The following is a 21617-nucleotide window of genomic DNA, read 5'->3' on the forward strand; positions in this document are numbered from 1 at the left end:
AACCATGACTTTGGCATGTTGTGGATGGTGCCGGACCAGATGAGGTCGGTGAGGTTATGATGGCCCAAGAAACAAGAACAAGCCCGATGAAAACAAGAAGGCCAAGGACAAGATCAAGAGGGAAGCGGACGCATCAAGCTTGCGGGACAAGATAGATGCCATGGTGCAATCAAATGAGTCGGTGGTGGCTAAGACATTGGAGGCAAAGTAGGAGTTGGCCGACAAGAAGGCGCAAGAGAAGCAAGAAAAGTGGCAATTACTCAAGGAAGAGGGGTTGCGCAAGGCCGCCATTGAGGAGAGAAGAGCCCTTGCCGAGGAGAACAAGGCCTTGGCCAAGCTTCTTCAAGAGGAGAACAAGATCATGACGATGAACCGCAATGACATGAACGACATCACGAAAGAAAGAATGGCATGATATTGCATGGAGGGAGATCTTGGAGAGAAAGAAGTGTCGACGGGTGGTGGCTTTTGGTGGTGGTGGTGGCGGCTTTGGTGGAGAGTGATAACGATGGCCATGGAGGTGGTCGTGCCTTCAGTGGCGGTGGTAGAGTGATGATGATGGTCATGGAGCTGGCGGTGACTGCAAATATTCTGTTTTATCATTCGGCCTTGCAAGGTCTGTTCGGCCGCAGCCCATGCCAGCCCTCAGAACATGTTTTCCGCACCACTTATACTCACTTTAAAGATTCGCACGATAAGGGGTCTAGCAGTAGAGATGCTCTGAGCCTTCCAAGATTTGCTTCCCGTAACCACGCGGTAGGTGTGGGCAGCAATTATTAAATCATTCAAACGAAAAAGAAAAAGGGATTGCTTCCCGAAGGGTGAAGGGCTTGCAAGAGGATGGCAACTCCATATTGATCGATCAACATGGTGGCTTGGTTTCAAAGAATTCATGGACCACGTTTGCATCCTTCGTGACATCTATGAACGAGCACCATTCGATCTCACGAATGTCATTCAATTCAGCAGATCCTTCCGTTGGTAAATACCACAACAAGACCCTGAACCGCCGATGTGCTACTGTGCTAGAGCCTAGAGGGAACTTCAGTCAAGGGGCTTGGGGCCTCACTGTGCACTGGACGGACATTCTAGGCCCCTTTTGCCTCCCCCAGCCAGCATCTTCGGGAAATAAAAACCAAAACGAGAGAAACCACATTGCAACATGTATACCTCCGAATTCCTATTTGATTTCTATTTATTGTTCCTTTTCATCATCCCTAATTCCATACTAATGAATTTGGTACAAGAGATGAATCATCCGCAAAGTTGATGCTCTAGCTCAAAATTTACAGTTGAAGGAAGCGAGTAATGCGGTTATTCCAGCTATTCAGGACCCAACAAGACCCTTGTGCCGAGCATAAGCAACAATCGTGACGAACATGAAAGCACAAAACAGCCCTGATACAATAACCACCTGCAACATGGCAAACACAATGTTATGGACGAGTGAGGCGATCGCTATAATAATTCACAATCAACAAACACTAAACAGAGCATGTTATGAAAAAGTGATGCCATTTACCCATTTGAAGACATATCCATGGCCGTCGTTCCAGGTGTAAGGTATGTTCATACCAAAGACTCCAGCAACCAATGAGTAAAGTGACAAGCAGACGGTCCCAGAGCTCAAGAATAACTCTAGCTGCACGAAGCAAAGAGAAATTAAGATTTACTCTGGCAGAATGTTTAACATGTAACGAGCCAATGAATATTCAGACTAGAATTTTGCAATGCAATGGGACCACTGTGGTAACTAGCAGGAAATATGATAGTTATCTACATCAGACAAGTTTATGAAACCTTTACTTGACATGGGGTTGCCCATTAAGATTTGTTGTAATTAAGCATATTTTATTACAAGCACAAGAATATCTAAAATGAACTGTTCTGAAGTACTAACATATTTCACAAAGCAAATCACAAGGTTTGAACTTTCAAAATTACCTGAATCAACTGATTACGGTGATTATCAAGCTGCAAAGAAGAAGAAAAATAAGCGGTGCTCCAAGGGTGAAAAGGTCCACATCAAGAACACATATATTTTACTAGGAAGCTTACCTGAATGTTAATATAATCTTCTGTGTCGTCAATATACTCTCTCAGCTGAAAAAGAAGTTGCAGACAAATACAACATCAACAAAATGCCAGATCCTAGGTTTTAAACAAGGCTTAACAGAGCTTCAGTGGTACTGTAATGATAAGTCCTGATTTTGCTAGCCTATTATGATACTGTGTACTTGACTTAGCTGCCCCAACTTACCGTTGTCAATTTGTTTAATGTGCCATCTATCTGCATGAAATATGCCTGCAAGTATATGTAAATTTCAGTACTCTGCCAGAGAGTAAACAAGAGATCTTAAAGCAGAGAGCAAATAACAACCTCCAGCAACATCTCCAGCTCTTCCACATCATTCTCATTTCCATGTATAGTTGCTGCACTGGCTCTACTAGCTCTTGATATTTTTGAACCAATAGTTGGGGATGCTGGGAACCAATTTGGTCCACCGGAACCACTGACAGGGGATGATGCCCCGGCCAACTTTCTAGACAAGTAAAGATCAGCCATGTCATCGTCATCATCCAATAATTGTTCAAGCTCATCTCTCACCTAGAAATTAAAATACACCTTGTGATATGCTAGAAAACCATAAACAAGGAAAATAATCATAGCAGTCCACAGGAGCTACTCACAAAATAGACTAATATACTCCCTGCGTAACTTAATACTCCCTCCGTCCCGAAATACTTGTCAGAGAAATGGATGTATCTAGATGTATTTTAGTTCAAGATACATCCACTTTTATCCATTTCTTCGACATGTATTTCCGGACGGAGGGAGTATATAAACGTCTTATATTAAGTTAAGGAGTATATTTCAAGACAAAAATAGCATAGAGAGCATACTCATCCATGAGAAGTATGTGATCAGACGAAAAATATTAGCTGGAGCACTATATAGATTCTAGAACAGCTCACGATTCCTGAGGTTGCATGAAGAAAGACAATTCCACCCCATCAAGCTTTTTAAGATACAAACAAAGGGCCGAAGACAATACATAGAAAAGCTAAGATAATGTTCTAATGAACTATGCAAGAGAATAAATAAAAAGGCGCGGTTTAAGCAGTGATTAGAATAAAAACAAAAATAAACAGAAAGAATCTTTATGAAATATAGATATACCATCTGGTACTATAAATGCTCATACAGATGTTTTGGGTTGTTTACTTCTACTCTAAATAATCGCTTGGGTTACATTAATTATGAACCATATTCCCTGTTGAGAACTTGAAATAGGGTGTGCGATATGATAGACAAAGGAAAAAGGAAAAGCACGGCGATGCCCATAAGACATCCAGAACTGTATGGCCTCTTTAATTCACATGACTTGCTCATAATCAGAATTTGGCTTATACTCCCTCCGTCCCAAAATAAGTGACTCAACTTTGTACTAACTTTAGTACAAAGTTAGTGTAAAGCTGAGTCACTTATTTTGGGACGGAGGGAGTACATAGTAGTGGAATTCAAATGACAATATGACGTACAGAACATCATAAGAAGTCAGTGGTTGAAGAATATACATAGAAGTCACTAAACAATGAAGTGTCAGATTTAACAAACTAAATGAAACAGAATGAACAAGAAACCAGACCTTCTGGACCCTTGCAGTCAATCTCGTCATGCCACTCTTTAACTTCCTTACCTTGTCCAAGTTGTGACTACTAATCTGTGGGCCAGTAGTAGAGAAATTAATATGGAGAAAATAGAAGAACAGGCCAATAAAGCGTTCGGAGATATTTTAGCCTGACATGCTTTCATGGGTGCATGGAAAATTAATAAGCATACGAAGGCATTTACACAGATAGGCATGCTAATGTGCTTATTATTCCTCAATGAAACTTTGTGTTATCATAAGTTTTCAACAAGCCAACAAGGATTTAGAGATAATTTATCCTGGTGTGCTTTAATGGGTGCATGGTTAGTTGTTAAGCATATTAAGGTGTTACAGAAGTAGGTAGGCTAATGTGCATTTTATTCCTCAATAAAACATTATGTCATCGTAAAGTTCTGCAATGCTACTTTAGATGGTGAATGAAAATCATATGGCAGACTGACTTCCTGTTATCAACAGTTATAAAGAGTACATAACACTTTCTAGCATTTTCTAGCATGCACTCCTTTCAGAAGTAAAGTGCACTGTCTAACACCTTAATCTTATTCTCACCATAAAATTCTATGGACACTAAATGGATCCTGAAACATATATGACCAAAAGTGGCATCTAGGAGAAATGAGATACCTACTATTACATCTTTCTATCATTCTATGAAAAAGTTCCTACTCAACAATGTTAGCACCATAAATGACTAAAATTATTAATTTTATGATGCAATTATAATATGATGTGGCAGCATTATTTACCTATCCATTGTTCATAGATATTTTTTCACTGCTGAAAATAAGGTGAAGCAGCATATTTCGGCATTTTATAATTTAATAAAAAATCACACCGCGTGTTACTTCAAATGTCACATACACGATGTATCCAGAAGGTGCTAATCAAATTCATACTAATAAAAGAATAAAGTAGAGTAAGCATGTGTTTACTCACCTTGGATGTCAGGTCATCCAAAGCTGGGTAAGCATTAGTCTCCAGCTCAGTAGTGCGCGCATCAAGAAAGCTGCAGATTGCTTCCAAAGTAACCTCAAGTGCACGGAACTCAAAGGGAGATTCTGGTGTTCATATAACGAGATTGCAGGGCATGAAAAAAATGTGCATAAGTATGCGACCATTTCCATGGATATGAATTAACGATAACCGGCAACTAAACCAGAAACAAAGAAGCAATAAAATCAGTAAGATTGCTATTCTGGAACATGGCTATGGTTTTACAAATGTACCAGCTGGCATGAACCAATTGCACGGAAAATATGCTTCTGAGTCATTTTGATCTAAGAATCAGGATGACACAACAATTATCGTATATAGATTACATACAACATACCAAATGAAAAGGTGGTACCATTGTTGTAAACAATCAGAATGACAGTGACACCATTATGTGTGACTGGTTTGTATGACTGTCACCATGTGGGTTAAACTAATCAGTCATGGGTCCGGTTGTAACCTATAATAAAAATGTAAACATCCTTTGGTCAACCATAGTAATCCTTATTAAAAGGACGGGTAGCCACATGTCTCCACTAGATCAATATTGTAGTATCTCAAATTTCTCTCAACAGATTACCCGGTGAATAAAATTGCAGAACATAGAGTGTCGTGCAGTGTAATTGATCTAGTACAAGAAAACTCAGATAAGCATCACGATATAATAGTAAGGTGCCAAGACTGTACACTTTGGAGTTTTCTTCTTGGACAGGTGGTTGTATTTTTGCCAAAAGAATGTCCAACTGACATGGACATGCACTAAAAAAGGAATACAACAGAACAGTGTGGCCAACTGGCCACATCCCAATCGGATTTTTTATCAATAGCTTTCTTTTACATGTTTGCATTCCTTCAGAACGTTTTGTTCCTTATTTGTTCCAATTATTGGGCATAGAAGGGAAATTGGCATACTACACATGGACATATGTGATAGAAGTTACTACAATCAACATTACAGAGATAGAGCAACCTGACAAAAAGAGAGCATGTTCTCAGCTTCTGACATCTGTAATTTCAAGAAATGGCGACTAAACTTACCATCTTCTTCAGCAGCTTCCGCATCATGCTGGCCACTTAAATTATCCTTTCCATCATGCTGAGCAGCACTTGAAGGTGCTAGTCGTCTCCGGAGCTCCTCTACAACAGGAATGACATTTTCATCTGAAGGATCCCTGAGCAAAACCTGAGCCCAGCAAAAACCAATAACTGTGAGTACGTACATCACCAACATTGCTGGACAACTAAGAATATATTTAGATGCACACAGTTCTATGAAACAAGCCATGGCTCCCAGAATATTGTGTAGCAAACTGATTTGAAACTTCCATATTGCAGGTAGAGGTTCAAAATTGACAGATCACGTCAAATTCAGCATGGTATGGAGGATACACTTGTTCCATTTTGCTCCAGAACAGCATAAAAAAACTCAGATCCCCTGATAAATATTTCACAATTATAGATACCTAATCATTCTAGTCAGAGACTGAGTGAAATTGTTCATATACTCCCCACAAGATTCGTCAAGTAGACCAGCTCATGAGAACGAATTATTGAAAAATGCTACCATGACAAGTATTCGACAGTGAAAAAAGACTAAGCAGTTAAGATCACCTCTTCAGAAGTAACGATCGCCTTTATATGCTGATCCACCCGCCGATGAGAGTTCCGCCAAAAACAGACAGAAGAGTCGTCAGAGATTACCAAGGGCGAATGAATCATGAATATCACTATATTGTCAGATAAAAAATACTGGCAGCTGTATCAGCTCCTTTGATCCATGGAAACACAACACCGACACCACACTAAAATCGTCAAAACGAACGATTAAACTATAATAAGTTCAGTACACACGTCTACTAAAATTGATTCAAAACGCAGCACCACTCTGATGAGCCTAAATCAGCACATGATCCACCTAAAAAAATACTAAAACAAAAAAGGGGAAAACAGAGTGACTTCCGGGAATTCGTACTGCCCCATGATCCCAGCCATCTAGCGAAATTCCCGACGAAAAGCAGAAGCAGAAGCAGAAGGCCGTAATCGACCGCACAATTCCGCCCGGAGAGAAGGGGGGGGGGGGGGGGGGGGGGGGGGGGGGGGGGGGGGAATACTCAGGACCGGCGGCCGGGGGTCCTCACCTCGAGATTGAGCACGATGGCGCGCTCGCGGCCGAGGATGGTGGAGGGGTAGGAGAGCAGCGGGTCGAGGATGCGCAGGTCGCGCGCGTTGATGTCGACGCGGTGCATGATGGCGTACTTGTCGGCGTCGAGCTCCCGCTCCTCCCCCGCCGCGTCGAAGAGGATCCAGCTCCGCGACGCCGCCCGCTTCTTCGCGGCCGCCAGCGCCGCCGCCGCGGCCTCGCCGCCCGCCGCCGCCATCTCGCAGCGGGCAGTCCTCTCACATCTCCGGGGGCGCCCCGCCTCCTAAGCCGCCGCCGCCACCACCCCCCACGTGGACGGCGGGATGCGTTCTACTTCTACCGCGCGGCTCTCCTGGCTCTTTTAATCGCGCGGAAAGGAAGGCTTTCTGGTGACGCGGGCAGATAAATAAATCGCGAGCAGGCCGGAGGCGTGGAGAGGGGCAGAGACGCCGCCTGGTCGTTTGATCCTGCGGCTGCGCGTGATGACGGATGGCCGGGGCGATCCGCGATAGGGCGGAGGCGGGTGACCTACTGGGGATCTGTTACTAGTAGTTGGGAAAACATAGACGGGGAAAAGGGGCCCGTTTGTCAGAAGAAGAATGGTCTTCTTTTTTTTTTGTTAGAAAAAAAAAAGAATAACAGCGGAGATTATGTTAGGTTTTCTGACTGTATAACCGTTGCCAAATCATATTTTTTTTCCTTTAATTTTAGTTAGTCATTTATTACTAAGGCCCTGCTACCAACTTCCAGTCAACCTTAGATTTAGAAGAAAAAACACCCGGTCAACCTTCCTAGAAATAATCAAGTCAACCTCAAGAAAAGTAATCTGTTATTCTAGTACGAGTACAACTTTGTCAAAAGGGGCCGTGTGCATGTTTGGGTGGAGCTGACATTCACCCTGGCAAAAGTTATGCTTGGCAAAGGTTTAATTTTTTAACTGATTTTTTTTCAGTTAGTTTTGACTTTTGAACTGATGCTTGACAAGCTCAGTCATCTATAATTTGGCTAGTGTTGAAAAGAAAATGAACCAGAGTAGGCAGATTAGTATGGGTGATTCCAGATTCCAATGGCCTTTCCTCGAATAAAAAAGTACGGGTGATTCCAGAAATTTGACAGTAATCCAAACAGAGGCCGCTAGGGTCTACAATCACAGTTGCCAAATTGGAAGCGTCCGCGAATAACATGGGCTCGCACCTCGTATCCATGCAAATTCATGCAACGCCAGGCGCGTAGGAACAAAGATTATGCATGAAACATAGAGGATTCATCACAGTGCTCGGACAACTAAATGATCATACTACTTCATCTCAATGTTCATCGTGGGTCAACCAAAAGGGCCACTATTCATCACCATACACGATAGTTCTACTACAAGTTATATATACACGAAATTAAGGATGTTTCGTCGTGGTATTTAAGTATTCTTGTTTAGTTTTTTCTCTATTTAGAAGTGGAATAGAATAACCCGGTTGAAGGATAATGAATAATGATCATACGTTTGTAATGCATTATATGGCCCAGAATATGTCCTATTCATCTAGCTTCTCAGATGGTCAGGATTCACCATCGCGTCGCCTTGCAATCCCCTCGTCATCTCCATGGTGGCCCTAGTACATGGCGAAGACCGCGTAGGGATCGTCGTCCGAGGGCCGTCAGAGGAGGAGGTGCATGGCAGCCCAGCGAGACGTATGGCGGCATGGCCTGCTCCGCGGCGAGGCATCGGCTTCAACGGTGGCCGCCACTTTCTCAGTCGCTGCTCGCTAGCTCGAACGCCACGATGCCCTATCGCAACGCCTTCGCATACTTGCGGCAGCGGCGCGCGGCGTCCGTCTCCACGGAGATCCATGACCGGCACATGGCCTTGCGGATGATCCGGCCGTCGTCAAAGGAAGGCGGCAAAGCGGACAATTGGATGGAGCCACATCGGCTAAACTCGGCCTTCTGGGCCTTCTCCTGGGTGCGACAAGCCGCCCACGCCTCGGACTTTGGGAGCTCGGCTGGCACGGTATGTGTAGCCAGCAGCGAGCGAGAATATGAAGGAAATATGCCCTAGAGGCAATAATAAAGTCATTATTTTATTTCCTTATATCATGATAAATGTTTATTATTCATGCTAGAATTATATTAACCGGAAACTTAGTATATGTGTAAATACATAGACAAACAGAGTGTCACTAGTATGCCTCTACTTGACTAGCTCGTTGAATCAAAGATGGTTAAGTTTCCTAGCCATAGACATGAGTTGTCATTTGATTAACGGGATCACATCATTAGAGAATGATGTGATTGACTTGACCCATTCCGTTAGCTTAGCACTTGATCGTTTAGTATGTTGCTATTGCTTTCTTCATGACTTATACATGTTCCTATGACTATGAGATTATCCAACTCCCGAATACCGGAGGAACACTTTGTGTGCTACCAAACTTCACAACGTAACTGGGTGATTATAAAGGTGCTCTACAGGTGTCTCCGATGGTACTTGTTGAGTTGGCATAGATCGAGATTAGGATTTGTCACTCCGATTGTCGGAGAGGTATCTCTGGGCCCTCTCGGTAATGCACATCACTACAAGCCTTGCAAGCAATGTGACTAATGAGTTAGTTGCGGGATGATGCATTACAGAACGAGTAAAGAGACTTGCCGGTAACGAGATTGAACTAGGTATTGAGATACCGACGATCGAATCTCGGGCAAGTAACATACCGAGGACAAAGGGAACAACGTATATCGTTATGCGGTTTGATCGATAAAGATCTTCGTAGAATATGAACATCCAGGTTCCGCTATTGGTTATTGACCGGAGACGTGTCTCGGTCATGTCTACATAGTTCTCGAACCCGTAGGGTCCGCACGCTTAACGTTCGGTGATGATCGGCATTACGAGTTTATGTGTTTTGATGTACCGAAGGTAGTTCGGAGTCCCGGATGTGATCACGGACATGACGAGGAGTCTCGAAATGGTTAAGACATAAAGATTGATATATCGGACGGCTATATTCGGACACCGGAAGTGTTCCGGGTGGTTTCGAAGAAAACCGGAGTGCCGAGGGTTACCGGAACCCCCCGGGGAAAGTTGGGCCTACATGGGCCATAGGGAAGAGGGGAGGCAGCCCACAAGGGGCAGCTGCGCCCCCTCCCTATAGGGAGTACGAATTGGACTATGGAGGGGGCGCGCCCCCCCTTTCCTTCTCCTCTTCCTCTTCCTTCCTTTCCCCTTCCTCCTCCTAGTTGGACTAGGAAAGGGGGAGTCCTACTCCTACTAGGAGGAGGACTCCTCCCCTCCTTGGCGCGCCGCAAGGGCCGGCCGGCCTCCCCCCTTGCTCCTTTATATACAGGGGCAGGGGGGCACCCTAGAACACACAAGTTGATCATTGATCTCTTAGCCGTGTGCAGTGCCCCCTCCACCATAATCCACCACGGTCATATCGTTGCAGTGCTTAGGCGAAGCCCTGCACCGGTAGCTTCATCATCACCGTCATCACGCCGTCGTGCTGACGAAGCTCTCCCTCGACACTCTGCTGGATCGTGAGTTCGTGGGACGTCACCGAGCCGAACGTGTGTAGATCGCGGAGGTGCCGTACTTTCGGTGCTGGGATCGGTCGATCGTGAAGACGTACGACTACATCAACCGCGTTGTCATAACGCTTCCGCTTACGGTCTACGAGGGTACGTAGACAACACTCTCCCCTCTCGTTGCTATGCATCACCATGATCTTGCGTGTGCGTAGGAATTTTTTTGAAATTACTACGTTCCCCAACAGTGGCATCCGAGCCAGGTTTATGCGTAGATGTTATATGCACGAGTAGAACACAAGTGAGTTGTGGGCGATAATAGTCATACTGCTTACCAGCATGTCATACTTTGATTCGGCGGTATTGTTGGATGAAGCGGCCCGGACCGACATTACGCGTACGCTTACGCGAGACTGGTTCTACCGACGTGCTTCGCACACAGGTGGCTGGCGGGTGTCAGTTTCTCCAATTTTAGTTGAATCGAGTGTGGCTACGTCCGGTCCTTGTTGAAGGTTAAAACAGCAAATACTTGACGAAAAATCATTGTGGTTTTGATGCGTAGGTAAGAACGGTTCTTGCTCAGCCCGTAGGAGCCACGTAAAACTTGCAACAACAAAGTAGAGGACGTCTAACTTGTTTTTGCAGGACTTGTTATGATATGATATGGTCAAGACGTGATGAGATATAAGTTGTTGTATGAGATGATCATGTTTTGTTCAAGTTATCGGCAACTGGCAGAAGCCTTATGGTTGTCTCTTTATTGCATAAGATGCAAGCGCCAAATAATTGCTTTACTTTATCGCTATGCGATAGCAATAGTTGCAAGAGCAATAGTTGGCGAGACAATCATGTGATGACACATTGATAAGAGATCAAGACGATGGAGATCATGGTGTCATGCCGGTGACGATAGAGATCATGACGGTACTTTGGAGATGGAGATCAAAGGCGCAAGATGATCATGGCCATATCATGTCACATATTTTGATTGCATGTGATGTTTATCTTTTATGCATCTTATTTTGCTTAGTACGACGGTAGCATTATGCTACCTCTTGAGCATGCGTTGGTTTTTCCTTGAAGAGGAAAGGGTGATGGAGCAAAGTAGCGTAAGTATTTCCCTCAGTTTTTAAGAACCAAGGTATCAATCCAGTAGGAGGCCACACGCAAGTCCCTCGTACCTACACAAACAAATAAGAACCTTGCAACCAACGCGATAAATGGGTTGTCAATCCCTTCACGGCCACTTGCAAAAGTGAGATCTGATAGAGATGATAAGATAATATTTTTGGTATTTTTATGATAAAGATTGAAAGTAAAGATTGCAAAGTAAAAATAGATTGAAACTTATATGATGGAAAATAGACCCGGGGGCCATAGGTTTCACTAGTGACTTCTCTCAAGATAGCATAAGTATTACGGTGGGTGAACAAATTACTGTCGAGCAATTGATAGAAAAGTGCATAGTTATGAGAATATCTAGGCATGATCATGTATATAGGCATCAGGTCCGCAACAAGTAGACCGACTCCTGCCTGCATCTACTACTATTACTCCACACATCGACCGCTATCCAGCATGCATCTAGAGTATTAAGTTCATAAGAACAGAGTAACGCATTAGGCAAGATGACATGATGTAGAGGGATAAACTCAAGCAATATGATATAAACCCCATCTTTTTATCCTCGATGGCAACAATACAATACGTGTCGTTTCCCCTTCTGTCACTGGGATCGAGCACCGCATGATTGAACCCAAAGCTAAGCACTTCTCCCATGGCAAGAAAGATCAATCTAGTAGGCCAAACCAAACTGATAATTCGAAGAGACTTGCAAAGATAACCAATCATACATAAAAGAATTCAGAGGAGATTCAAATATTGTTCATAGATAATATTGATCATAAACCCACAATTCATTGGATCTCGACAAACACACCACAAAAAGAGTTACATCGAATAGATCTCCAAGAAGATCGATGAGAACTTTGTATTGAGATTTAAAGAGAGAGAATAAGCCATCTAGCTAATAACTATGGACCCAAAGGTCTGAGGTAAACTACTCACACATCATCGGAGAGGCTATGGTGTTGATGTAGAAGCCCTCCGTGATCGATTCCCCCTCCGGCGGAGCGCCCGAAAAGGCCCCAAGATGGGATCTCACGGGTACAGAAGGTTGCAGCGGTGGAAATAGGGTTTTGTGGTGCTCCTGGATGTTTTCGGGGTATATGGATATATATAGGAGGAAGAAGTAGGTCGGTGGAGCTACGAGGGGCCCACGAGGGTGGGGGCGCGCCCAGGGGGGCAGGCGCGCCTCCCTGCCTCGTGGCCTCCTCGTTCGTTTCTTGACGTCCACTCCAAGTCCCCTGGATCACGTTTGTTACAAAAATAACTCTCCCGAATGTTTCATTCCGTTTGGACTCCGTTTGATATTCCTTTTATGCGAAACACTGAAATAGGCAAAAAAACAGCAAATTGCACTGGGCCTTCGGTTAATAGGTTAGTCCCAAAAATAATATAAAAGTTCTTAGTAAAGCCCATTAAACATCCAAAATAGATAATATAATAGCATGGAACAATCAAAAATTATAGATACGTTGGAGACGTATCAAGCATCCCCAAGCTTAATTCCTACTCGTCCTCGAGTAGGTAAATGATAAAAACAGAATTTTTGATGTGGAATGCTACCTGGCATATTTTTCAATGTAATTTTCTTTATTGTGGCATGAATGTTCAGATACGAAAGATTGAAGATAAAAGTTTAATATTAACATGAAAATAATAATACTTCAAGAATACTAACAAAGCAATCATGTCTTCTCAAAATAACATGGCCAAAGAAAGTTATCCCTACAAAATCATATAGTCTGGCTATGCTCTATCTTCACCACACAAAATATTTAAATCATGCACAACCCCGATGACAAGCCAAGCAATTGCTTCATACTTTTGGTGTTCTCAAACTTTTTCAATCTTCACGCAATACATGAGCGTGAGCCATGGACATAGCACTATATGTGGAATAGAATGGTGGTTGTGGAGAAGACAAAAAGGAGAAGATAGTCTCACATCAATTAGGCGTATCAACGGACTATGGAGATGCCCATTAATAGATATCAATGTGAGTGAGTAGGGATTGCCATGCAACGGATGCACTAGAGGTATAAGTGTATGAAAGCTCAACAAAAGAAACTAAGTGGGTGCTCATCCAACTCGCTTGCTCACGAAGACCTAGGGCATTTTTGAGGAAGCCCATCATTGAAAGATACAAGCCAAGTTCTATAATGTAAAATTCCCACTAGCATATGAAAGTGACAACATAGGAGACTCTCTATCATAAGGATCATGGTGCTACTTTGAAGCACAAGTGTGGTAAAAGGATAGTAACATTGTCCCTTCTCTCTTTTTCTCTCATTTTTTTTCATTTGGGCCTTCTTCTCTTTTTTTATGGCCTCTTTTCTTTTTATTTTTAGTCCGGAGTCTCATCCCGACTTGTGGGGGAATCATAGTCTCCATCATCCTTTCCTCACATGGGACAATGCTCTAATAATGATGATCATCACACTTTTTATTTACTTACAACTCAATACTTAGAACAAAATATGACTCTATGTGAATGCCTCCGGCGGGGTACCAGGATATGCAATGAATCAAGAGTGACATGTATGAAAGAATTATGAATGGTGGCTTTGCCACGAATATGATGTCAACTACATGATCATGCAAAGCAATATGACAATGATGAAGCGTGTCATAATAAACGGAACGGTGGTAAGTTGCATGGCAATATATCTCGGAATGGCTATGGAAATGCCATAATAGGTAGGTATGGTGGCTGTTTTGAGGAAGGTATATGGTGGGTGTATGATACCGACGAAAGGTGTGCGGTATTAGAGAGGCTAGCAATGGTGGAAGGGTGAGAGTGCGTATAATCCATGGACTCAGCATTAGTCATAAAGAACTCACATACTTATTGCAAAAATCTATTAGTTATCGAAACGAAGTACTATGCACATGCTCCTAGGGGGGTAGATTGGTAGGAAAAGACCATCGCTCGTCCCCGACCGCCACTCATAAGGAAGACAATCAATAAATAAATCATGCTCCGACTTCATCACACAACGGTTCACCATACGTGCATGCTACGGGAATCGCAAACTTTAGAACAAGTATTTCTCAAATCCACAACTACTCAACTAGCATAACTCTAATATCACCATTTTCATATCTCAAAACAATTATCAAGTATCAAACTTCTCATAATATTCAATGCACTCTATATGATAGTTTTTATTATACCTATCTTGGATGCTCATCACTTTAAGACTAAAATTTTAACCAAAGCAAATTACCATGTTGTTCTAAAAGACTCTCAAAATAATATAAGTGAAGCATGGGAGATCAATTATTTCTATAAAATAAAACCACCGCCGTGCTCTAAAAGATGTAAGTGAAGCACTAGAGCAAGATTAGCTCAAAAGATATAAGTGAAGCACATAGAGTATTCTAATAAATTCCGATTCATGTGTGTCTCTCCCAAAAGGTGTGTACAGCAAAGATGATTGTGGTGAACTAAAAATGAAAGACTCAAATCATACAAGACGCTCCAAGCAAAACACATATCATGTGGTGAATAAAAATATAGCTCTAAGTAAAGTTACCGATGGACGAAGACGAAAGAGGGGATGCCTTCCGGGGCATCCCAAGCTTAGGCTTTTGGTTGTCCTTAGATTTTACCTTGGGGTGCCTTGGGCATCCCCAATCTTGGGCTCTTGCCACTCCTTGTTCCATAATCCATTAAATCTTTACCCAAAAACTTGAAAACTTCACAACACAAAACTCAACAGAAAATATCATGAGCTCCGTTAGCGAAAGAAAACAAAACACCACTTCAAGGTACTGTAATGAACTCATTCTTTATTTATATTGGTGTTAAACCTACTGTATTCCAACTTCTCTATGGTTCATAACCTCCGATACTAGCCATAGATTCATCAAAATAAGCAAACAACACACGAAAAACATAATCTGTCAAAAACAAAACAGTCTGTAGTAATCTGGATCTAACGCAAACTTCTGGAACTCAGAAAAATCTACCAAAATAGGACGACCTAGATAATTTGTTTATTGAACTACTTCAATTGGAATCAGTATTTTATCACGTTCTGGTGATTTTTAACAATTGTTTTCGTTAGCAGAAAGTTCTGACTTTTTCAGCAAGATCAAATAACTATCATCCAAGAAGATCCTATAGGTTTTACTTGGCACAAACACTAATTAAAACATAAAACCACATCTAACCAGAGGCTAGATCAATTATTTATTACTAAACAGAACCAAAAACCAAGAAACAAAAATAAAATTGGGTTGCCTCCCAACAAACGCTATCGTTTAACGTCCCTAGCTAGGCATAAAGGCAAGGATAGATCTAGGTATTATCATCTTTGGTATTGCAAAAGAAAAGAGAAATTTTTTTATCTATAGCATTTATCTTTCTATTTTGAGTAAGCACATGGCCATTAATGGAGGAAGAAAGATTAAGCACGCTATGGAAATTTGCATCTAAGCTAGCCTTCATCTCTTTGATAATTTCGTTTCTAAGAGAGATGATCTTAGCGGGAGGAAAATACTTAGAGATAAAAGCATCGTTGCACTTATTCCAAGAATCAATACTATTTTTAGGCAAAGACGAAAACCAAGTTTTAGCACAATCTCTAAGCGAAAAAGGGAATAGCTTCAATTTAACAATATCATTATCCACATCTTTCTTCTTTTGCATATCACACAAATCAACAAAGCTATTTAGATGGGTAGCGGCATCTTCAGTAGGAAGGCCGGCGAATTGATCTTTCATGACAAGATTCAGTAAAGCAGCATTAATTTCACAAGATTCAACATCGGTAAGAGGAGCAATCGGAGTGCTAAGAAAATCATTGTTGTTGGTATTGGCAAAGTCACACAATTTAGTATTATCTTGAGCCATCGTGACAAGCAAGCAATCCAACACACAAGCAAACAAGAAGCAAGCAAAAAAGAGGCGAACGGAAAGAGAGGGATAATAAAACGGCAAGGGTGAAGTGGGGGAGAGGGAAACGAGAGGCAAATGGCAAATAATGTAATGCGAGGGATAAGAGTTTGTGATGGGTACTTGGTATGTCTTTACTTGTGCGTAGACTCCCCGGCAACGGCGCCAGAAATCCTTCTTGCTACCTCTTGAGCATGCGTTGGTTTTCCCTTGAAGAGGAAAGGGTGATGCAGCAAAGTAGCGTAAGTATTTCCCTCAGTTTTTGAGAACCAAGGTATCAATCCAGTAGGAGGCCACACGCAAGTCCCTCGTACCTACACAAACAAATAAGAACCTTGCAACCAACGTGATAAAGGGGTTGTCAATCCCTTCACGTCCACTTGCAAAAGTGAGATCTGATAGAGATGATAAGATAATTTTTTTGGTATTTTTATGGTAAAGATTGAAAGTAAAGATTGCAAAGTAAAAATAGATTGAAACTTATATGATGAAAAATAGACCCGGGGGCCATAGGTTTCACTAGTGACTTCTCTCAAGATGGCATAAGTATTACGGTGGGTGAAAAAATTACTGTCGAGCAATTGATATAAAAGTGCATAGTTATGAGAATATCTAGGCATGATCATGTATATAGGAATCACGTCCGCAACAAGTAGACCGACTCCTGCCTGCATCTACTACTATTACTCCACACATCGACCGCTATCCAGCATGCATCTAGAGTATTAAGTTCATAAGAACAGAGTAAGGCTTTAGGCAAGATGACATGATGTAGAGGGATAAACTCAAGCAATATGATATAAACCCCATATTTTTATCCTCGATGGCAACAATACAATACGTGTCGTTTCCCCTTCTGTCACTGGGATCGAGCACTGCATGATTGAACCCAAAGCTAAGCACTTCTCCCATGGCAAGAAAGATCAATCTAGTAGGTCAAACCAAACTGATAATTCGAAAAGACTTGCAAAGATAACCAATCATACATAAAAGAATTCAGAGCAGATTCAAATATTCTTCATAGATAATCTTGATCATAAACCCACAATTCATCGGATCTCGACAAACACACCGCAAAAAGAGTTACATCGAATAGATCTCCAAGAAGATCGAGGATAACTTTGTATTGAGATGAGAGAAGAAGCCATCTAGCTAATAACTATGGACCCGAAGGTCTGAGGTAAACTACTCACACATCATCGGAGAGGCTATGGTGTTGATGTATAAGCCCTCCGTGATCGATTCCCCCTCCGGCGGAGCGCCGGAAAAGGCCCCAAGATGGGATCTCACGGGTACAGAAGGTTGCGGCGGTGGAAATAGGGTTTCGTGGTGCTCCTGGATGTTTTCGGGGTATATGGATATATATAGGAGGAAGAAGTAGGTCGGTGGAGCTACAAGGGGCCCACGAGGGTGGGGGCGCGCCCAGGGGGGTAGGCGCGCCTCCCTGCCTCGTGGCCTCCTTGTTCGTTTCTTGACGTCCACTCCAAGTCCCCTGGATCACGTTTGTTCCAAAAATAACTCTCCCGAAGGTTTCATTCCGTTTGGACTCCGTTTGATATTCCTTTTCCACGAAACACTGAAATAGGCAAAAAACAGCAAATTGCACTGGGCCTTCGGTTAATAGGTTAGTCCCAAAAATAATATAAAAGTGCTTAGTAAAGCCCATTAAACATCCAAAACAGATAATATAATAGCATGGAACAATCAAAAATTATAGATACGTTGGACACGTATCACATTATAAGATGATCCCTCACTAAATTCAAGGTATAAGTGTTCTCCCTGAGTATGCACCGTTGCGACTGTTCTTCATGCTGAGACACCACATGATGATCGGGTGTGATAAGCTCTACGTTCAAATACAATGGGTGCAAACCAGTTTTGCACACGCAGAATACTCGGGTTAAACTTGATGAGCCTAGCATATGCCGATATGGCCTCGGAACACTGAAGACCGAAAGGTCGAGCGTGAATCATATAGAAGATATGATCAACATAGTGATGTTCACCATTGAAAACTACTCCATCTCACGTGATGATCGGTCATGGTTTAGTTGATTTGGATCACGTGATCATTTAGATGACTAGAGGGATGTCTATCTAAGTGGGAGTTCTTAAGTAATATGATTAATTGAACTTTAATTTATCATGAACTTTGTCCTGGTAGTATTAGCATATCTATGTTGTAGATCAATAGCTCGCGATGTAGCTCCCCGTTTATTTTTTTATATGTTCCTAGAGAAATATAAGTTGAAAGATGATAGTAGCAATGATGCGGACTTGGTCCGTGATCTGAGGATTTTCCTCATTGCTACACAGAAAAATTATGTCCTTGATGCACCGCTAGGTGACAGAACTATTGCAGGAGCAGATGCAGATGTTATGAACGTTTTGACAAGCTCGGTATGATGACTACTTGATAGTTTAGTGCACCATGCTTTACGTCTTAGAACTAGGACTTCAAAAATGTTTTGAACGCCACGGAGCATATAAGATGTTCCAAGAGTTGAAATTGGTATTTCATACGCATGCCCATGTCGAGAGGTATGAGAACTCTGATAGTACTTTGCCTACAAGATGGAGGAGACTAGCTCAACCAGTGAGCATGTGCTCAGATTGTCTGGGTACTACAATTGCTTGAATCAAGTGGGACTTAATCTTCCAGATAAGATAGTGATTGACAGAGTTCTCTAGTCACTATCACCAAGTTACTAGAACTTCGTGATGAACTAGAATATGCAAGGGATAACGGAAACGATTCCCAAGCTCTTCGCGATGCTGAAATCGGTGAAGGTAGAAATCAAGAAAAAGCATCAAGTGTTGATGGTTGACAAGACCACTAGTTTCAAGTAAAAGGGCAAGGGAAAGAAAGGGAACTTCAAGAAGAATGGCAAGCAAGTTTCCACTCCTGTGAAGAAGCCCAAAGCTAGACCTAAGCCTGAAACTGAGTGCTTCTACTGCAAAGGAAACGGTCACTGGAAGTGGAACTGCCCTAGATACTTGGCGGATAAGAAGGATGGCAAAGTGAACAAAGGTATATTTGATATACATGTTATTGATGTGTACTTTACTAGTCCTTATAAGCAACCCCTCGGTATTTGATACTGGTTCAAATGCTAAGAGTAGTAACTCGAAACGGGAGTTGCAAAATAAACACAGACTAGTTAAGGGCGAGGTGATGATGTGAGTTGGAAGTGATTCCAAGGTTGATAAGATCACCATCGCACACTCCCTTTACCTTCGGGATTAGTGTTGAACCTAAAATAAATGTTATTTGGTGTTTGCGTTGAGCATGAATATGATTGGATCATGTTTATTGCAATACGGTTATTCATTTAAGTCAAAGAATAATTGTTGTTCTATTTACATGAATAAAACCTTCTATGGTCATACACTCAATATAAATGGTTTATTGAATCTCGGTCGTAGTGATACACATATTCATAATATTGAAGCCAAAGGATGCAAAGTTAATAATGATAGTGCAACTTATATGTGGCACTGCCGTTTAGGTCATATTGGTGTAAAGCGCATGAAGAAATTCCATACTGATGGACTTTTGGAATCACTTGATTATGAATCACTTGATACTTTCGAACCATGCCTCATGGGTAAGATGACTAAGACTCCATTCTCCGGAACAATGGAGCGAGCAACGGACTTATTGGCAATAATACATACTGATGTATGCGGTCCAATGAGTGTTGAGGCTCGCGGCGGGTATCGTTATTTTCTGACCTTCACAGATGATTTGAGCAGATATGGGTATATCTACTTGATGAAACATAAGTCTGAAACATTTGAAAAGTTCAGAGAATTTCAGAGTGAAGTGGAAAATCATCGTAACAAGAAAATAAAGTTTCTACAATCTGATCATGGAGGAGAATATTTAAGTTACGAGCTTGGTCTTCATTTGAAACAATGCGGAATAGTTTCACAACTCACGCCACCTGGAACACCACAGCGTAATGGTGTGTCTGAACGTCGTAACCGTACTTTATTGGATATGGTGCGATCTATGATGTCTCTTACTGATTTACCATTATCGTTTTCGGGTTATGCATTAGAGACAGCTGCATTCACGTTAAATAGGGCATCATCTAAATCCGTTGAGATGACACCATATGAACTATGGTTTAGCAAGAAACCTAAGCTGTCGTTTCTTAAAGTTTGGGGTTGCGATGCTTATGTGAAAAAGCTTCAACCTGATAAGCTCGAACCCAAATCGGAGAAATGTGTCTTCATAGGATACCCAAAGGAAACTGGTTGGTACACCTTCTATGACAGATCCGAAGGCAAGATATTCGTTGCTAAGAATGGATCCTTTCTAGAGAAGGAGTTTCTCTCGAAAGAAGTGAGTGGGAGGAAAGTAAAACTTGATGAGGTAATTGTACCTTCTCCCAAATTGGAAAGTAGTTCATCACAGAAATCAGTTCCAGTGATGCCTACACCAATTAGTGAGGAAGTTAATGATGATGATCATGAAACTTCAGATCAAGTTACTACCAAACCTCGTAGGTCAAACAGAATATGTTCCGCACCACAGTGGTACGGTAATCCTATTCTGGGAATCATGTTACTAGACCATGACGAACCTACGAACTATGAGGAAGCAATGATGAGCCCAGATTTCGCGAAATGGTTTGAGGCCATGAAATCTGAGATGGGATCCATGTATGAGAACAAAGTATGGACTTTGATTGACTTGCCCGATCATCGGTGAGCCATTGAGAATAAATGTATCTTCAAGAGGAAGACGGACGCTGATAGTAGTGTTACTATGTACAAAGCTCGAATTGTCGCAAAAAGGTTTTCGACAAGTTCAAGGTGTTGACTACGATGAGATTTTCTCACTCGTATCGATGCTTAGAGTCTGTCCGAATCATGTTAGCAATTGCTGCATTTTATGAAATTTGGCAAATGGATGTCAAAACTGCATTCCTTAATGGATATCTCAAAGAAGAGTTGTATATGATGCAACCAGAAGGTTTTGTCGATCCTAAAGGTGCTAACAAAGTGTGCAAGCTCCAGCGATCCATTTAAGGACTGGTGCAAGCCTCTCGGACTTGGAATATACGCTTTGATAGTGTGATCAAAGCATATGGTTTTATACAGACTTGTGGTGAAGCCTGTATTTTCAAGAAAGTGAGTGGGAGCACTACAGCCTTTCTGATAAGTATATGTGAATGACATATTGTTGATCGGAAATGATGTAGAATTTTCTGGAAAGCATAAACGAGTGTTTGAAAGGAGTTTTTTCAAAGAAAGA

At 42.0% G+C, this 21617-nt stretch overlaps 1 protein-coding gene across 1 annotated transcript; it reads right to left on the bottom strand.

The window, feature by feature from the left end:
- Positions 1 to 1167: 1167 nt before the first annotated feature.
- LOC109759930 (magnesium transporter MRS2-I) lies at positions 1168 to 7325 on the bottom strand. The gene is made up of 11 exons (XM_045229173.2): positions 6806 to 7325; positions 6279 to 6308; positions 5706 to 5850; positions 4611 to 4732; positions 3651 to 3725; positions 2381 to 2608; positions 2261 to 2305; positions 2059 to 2103; positions 1945 to 1974; positions 1523 to 1642; positions 1168 to 1414 (listed from the first exon to the last, which is right to left on the bottom strand). The coding sequence occupies exons 1-11, from the start codon at positions 7043 to 7045 to the stop codon at positions 1328 to 1330; spliced, it is 1167 nt and encodes a 388-aa protein (XP_045085108.1). The 5' UTR covers positions 7046 to 7325; the 3' UTR covers positions 1168 to 1327.
- Between the last annotated feature and the right edge of the window lie 14292 nt (positions 7326 to 21617).

The sequence above is a fragment of the Aegilops tauschii genome, chromosome 5 (genome assembly GCF_002575655.3).
Source record: "Aegilops tauschii subsp. strangulata cultivar AL8/78 chromosome 5, Aet v6.0, whole genome shotgun sequence".
In the NCBI taxonomy this organism is placed as follows: Eukaryota; Viridiplantae; Streptophyta; class Magnoliopsida; order Poales; family Poaceae; genus Aegilops; species Aegilops tauschii.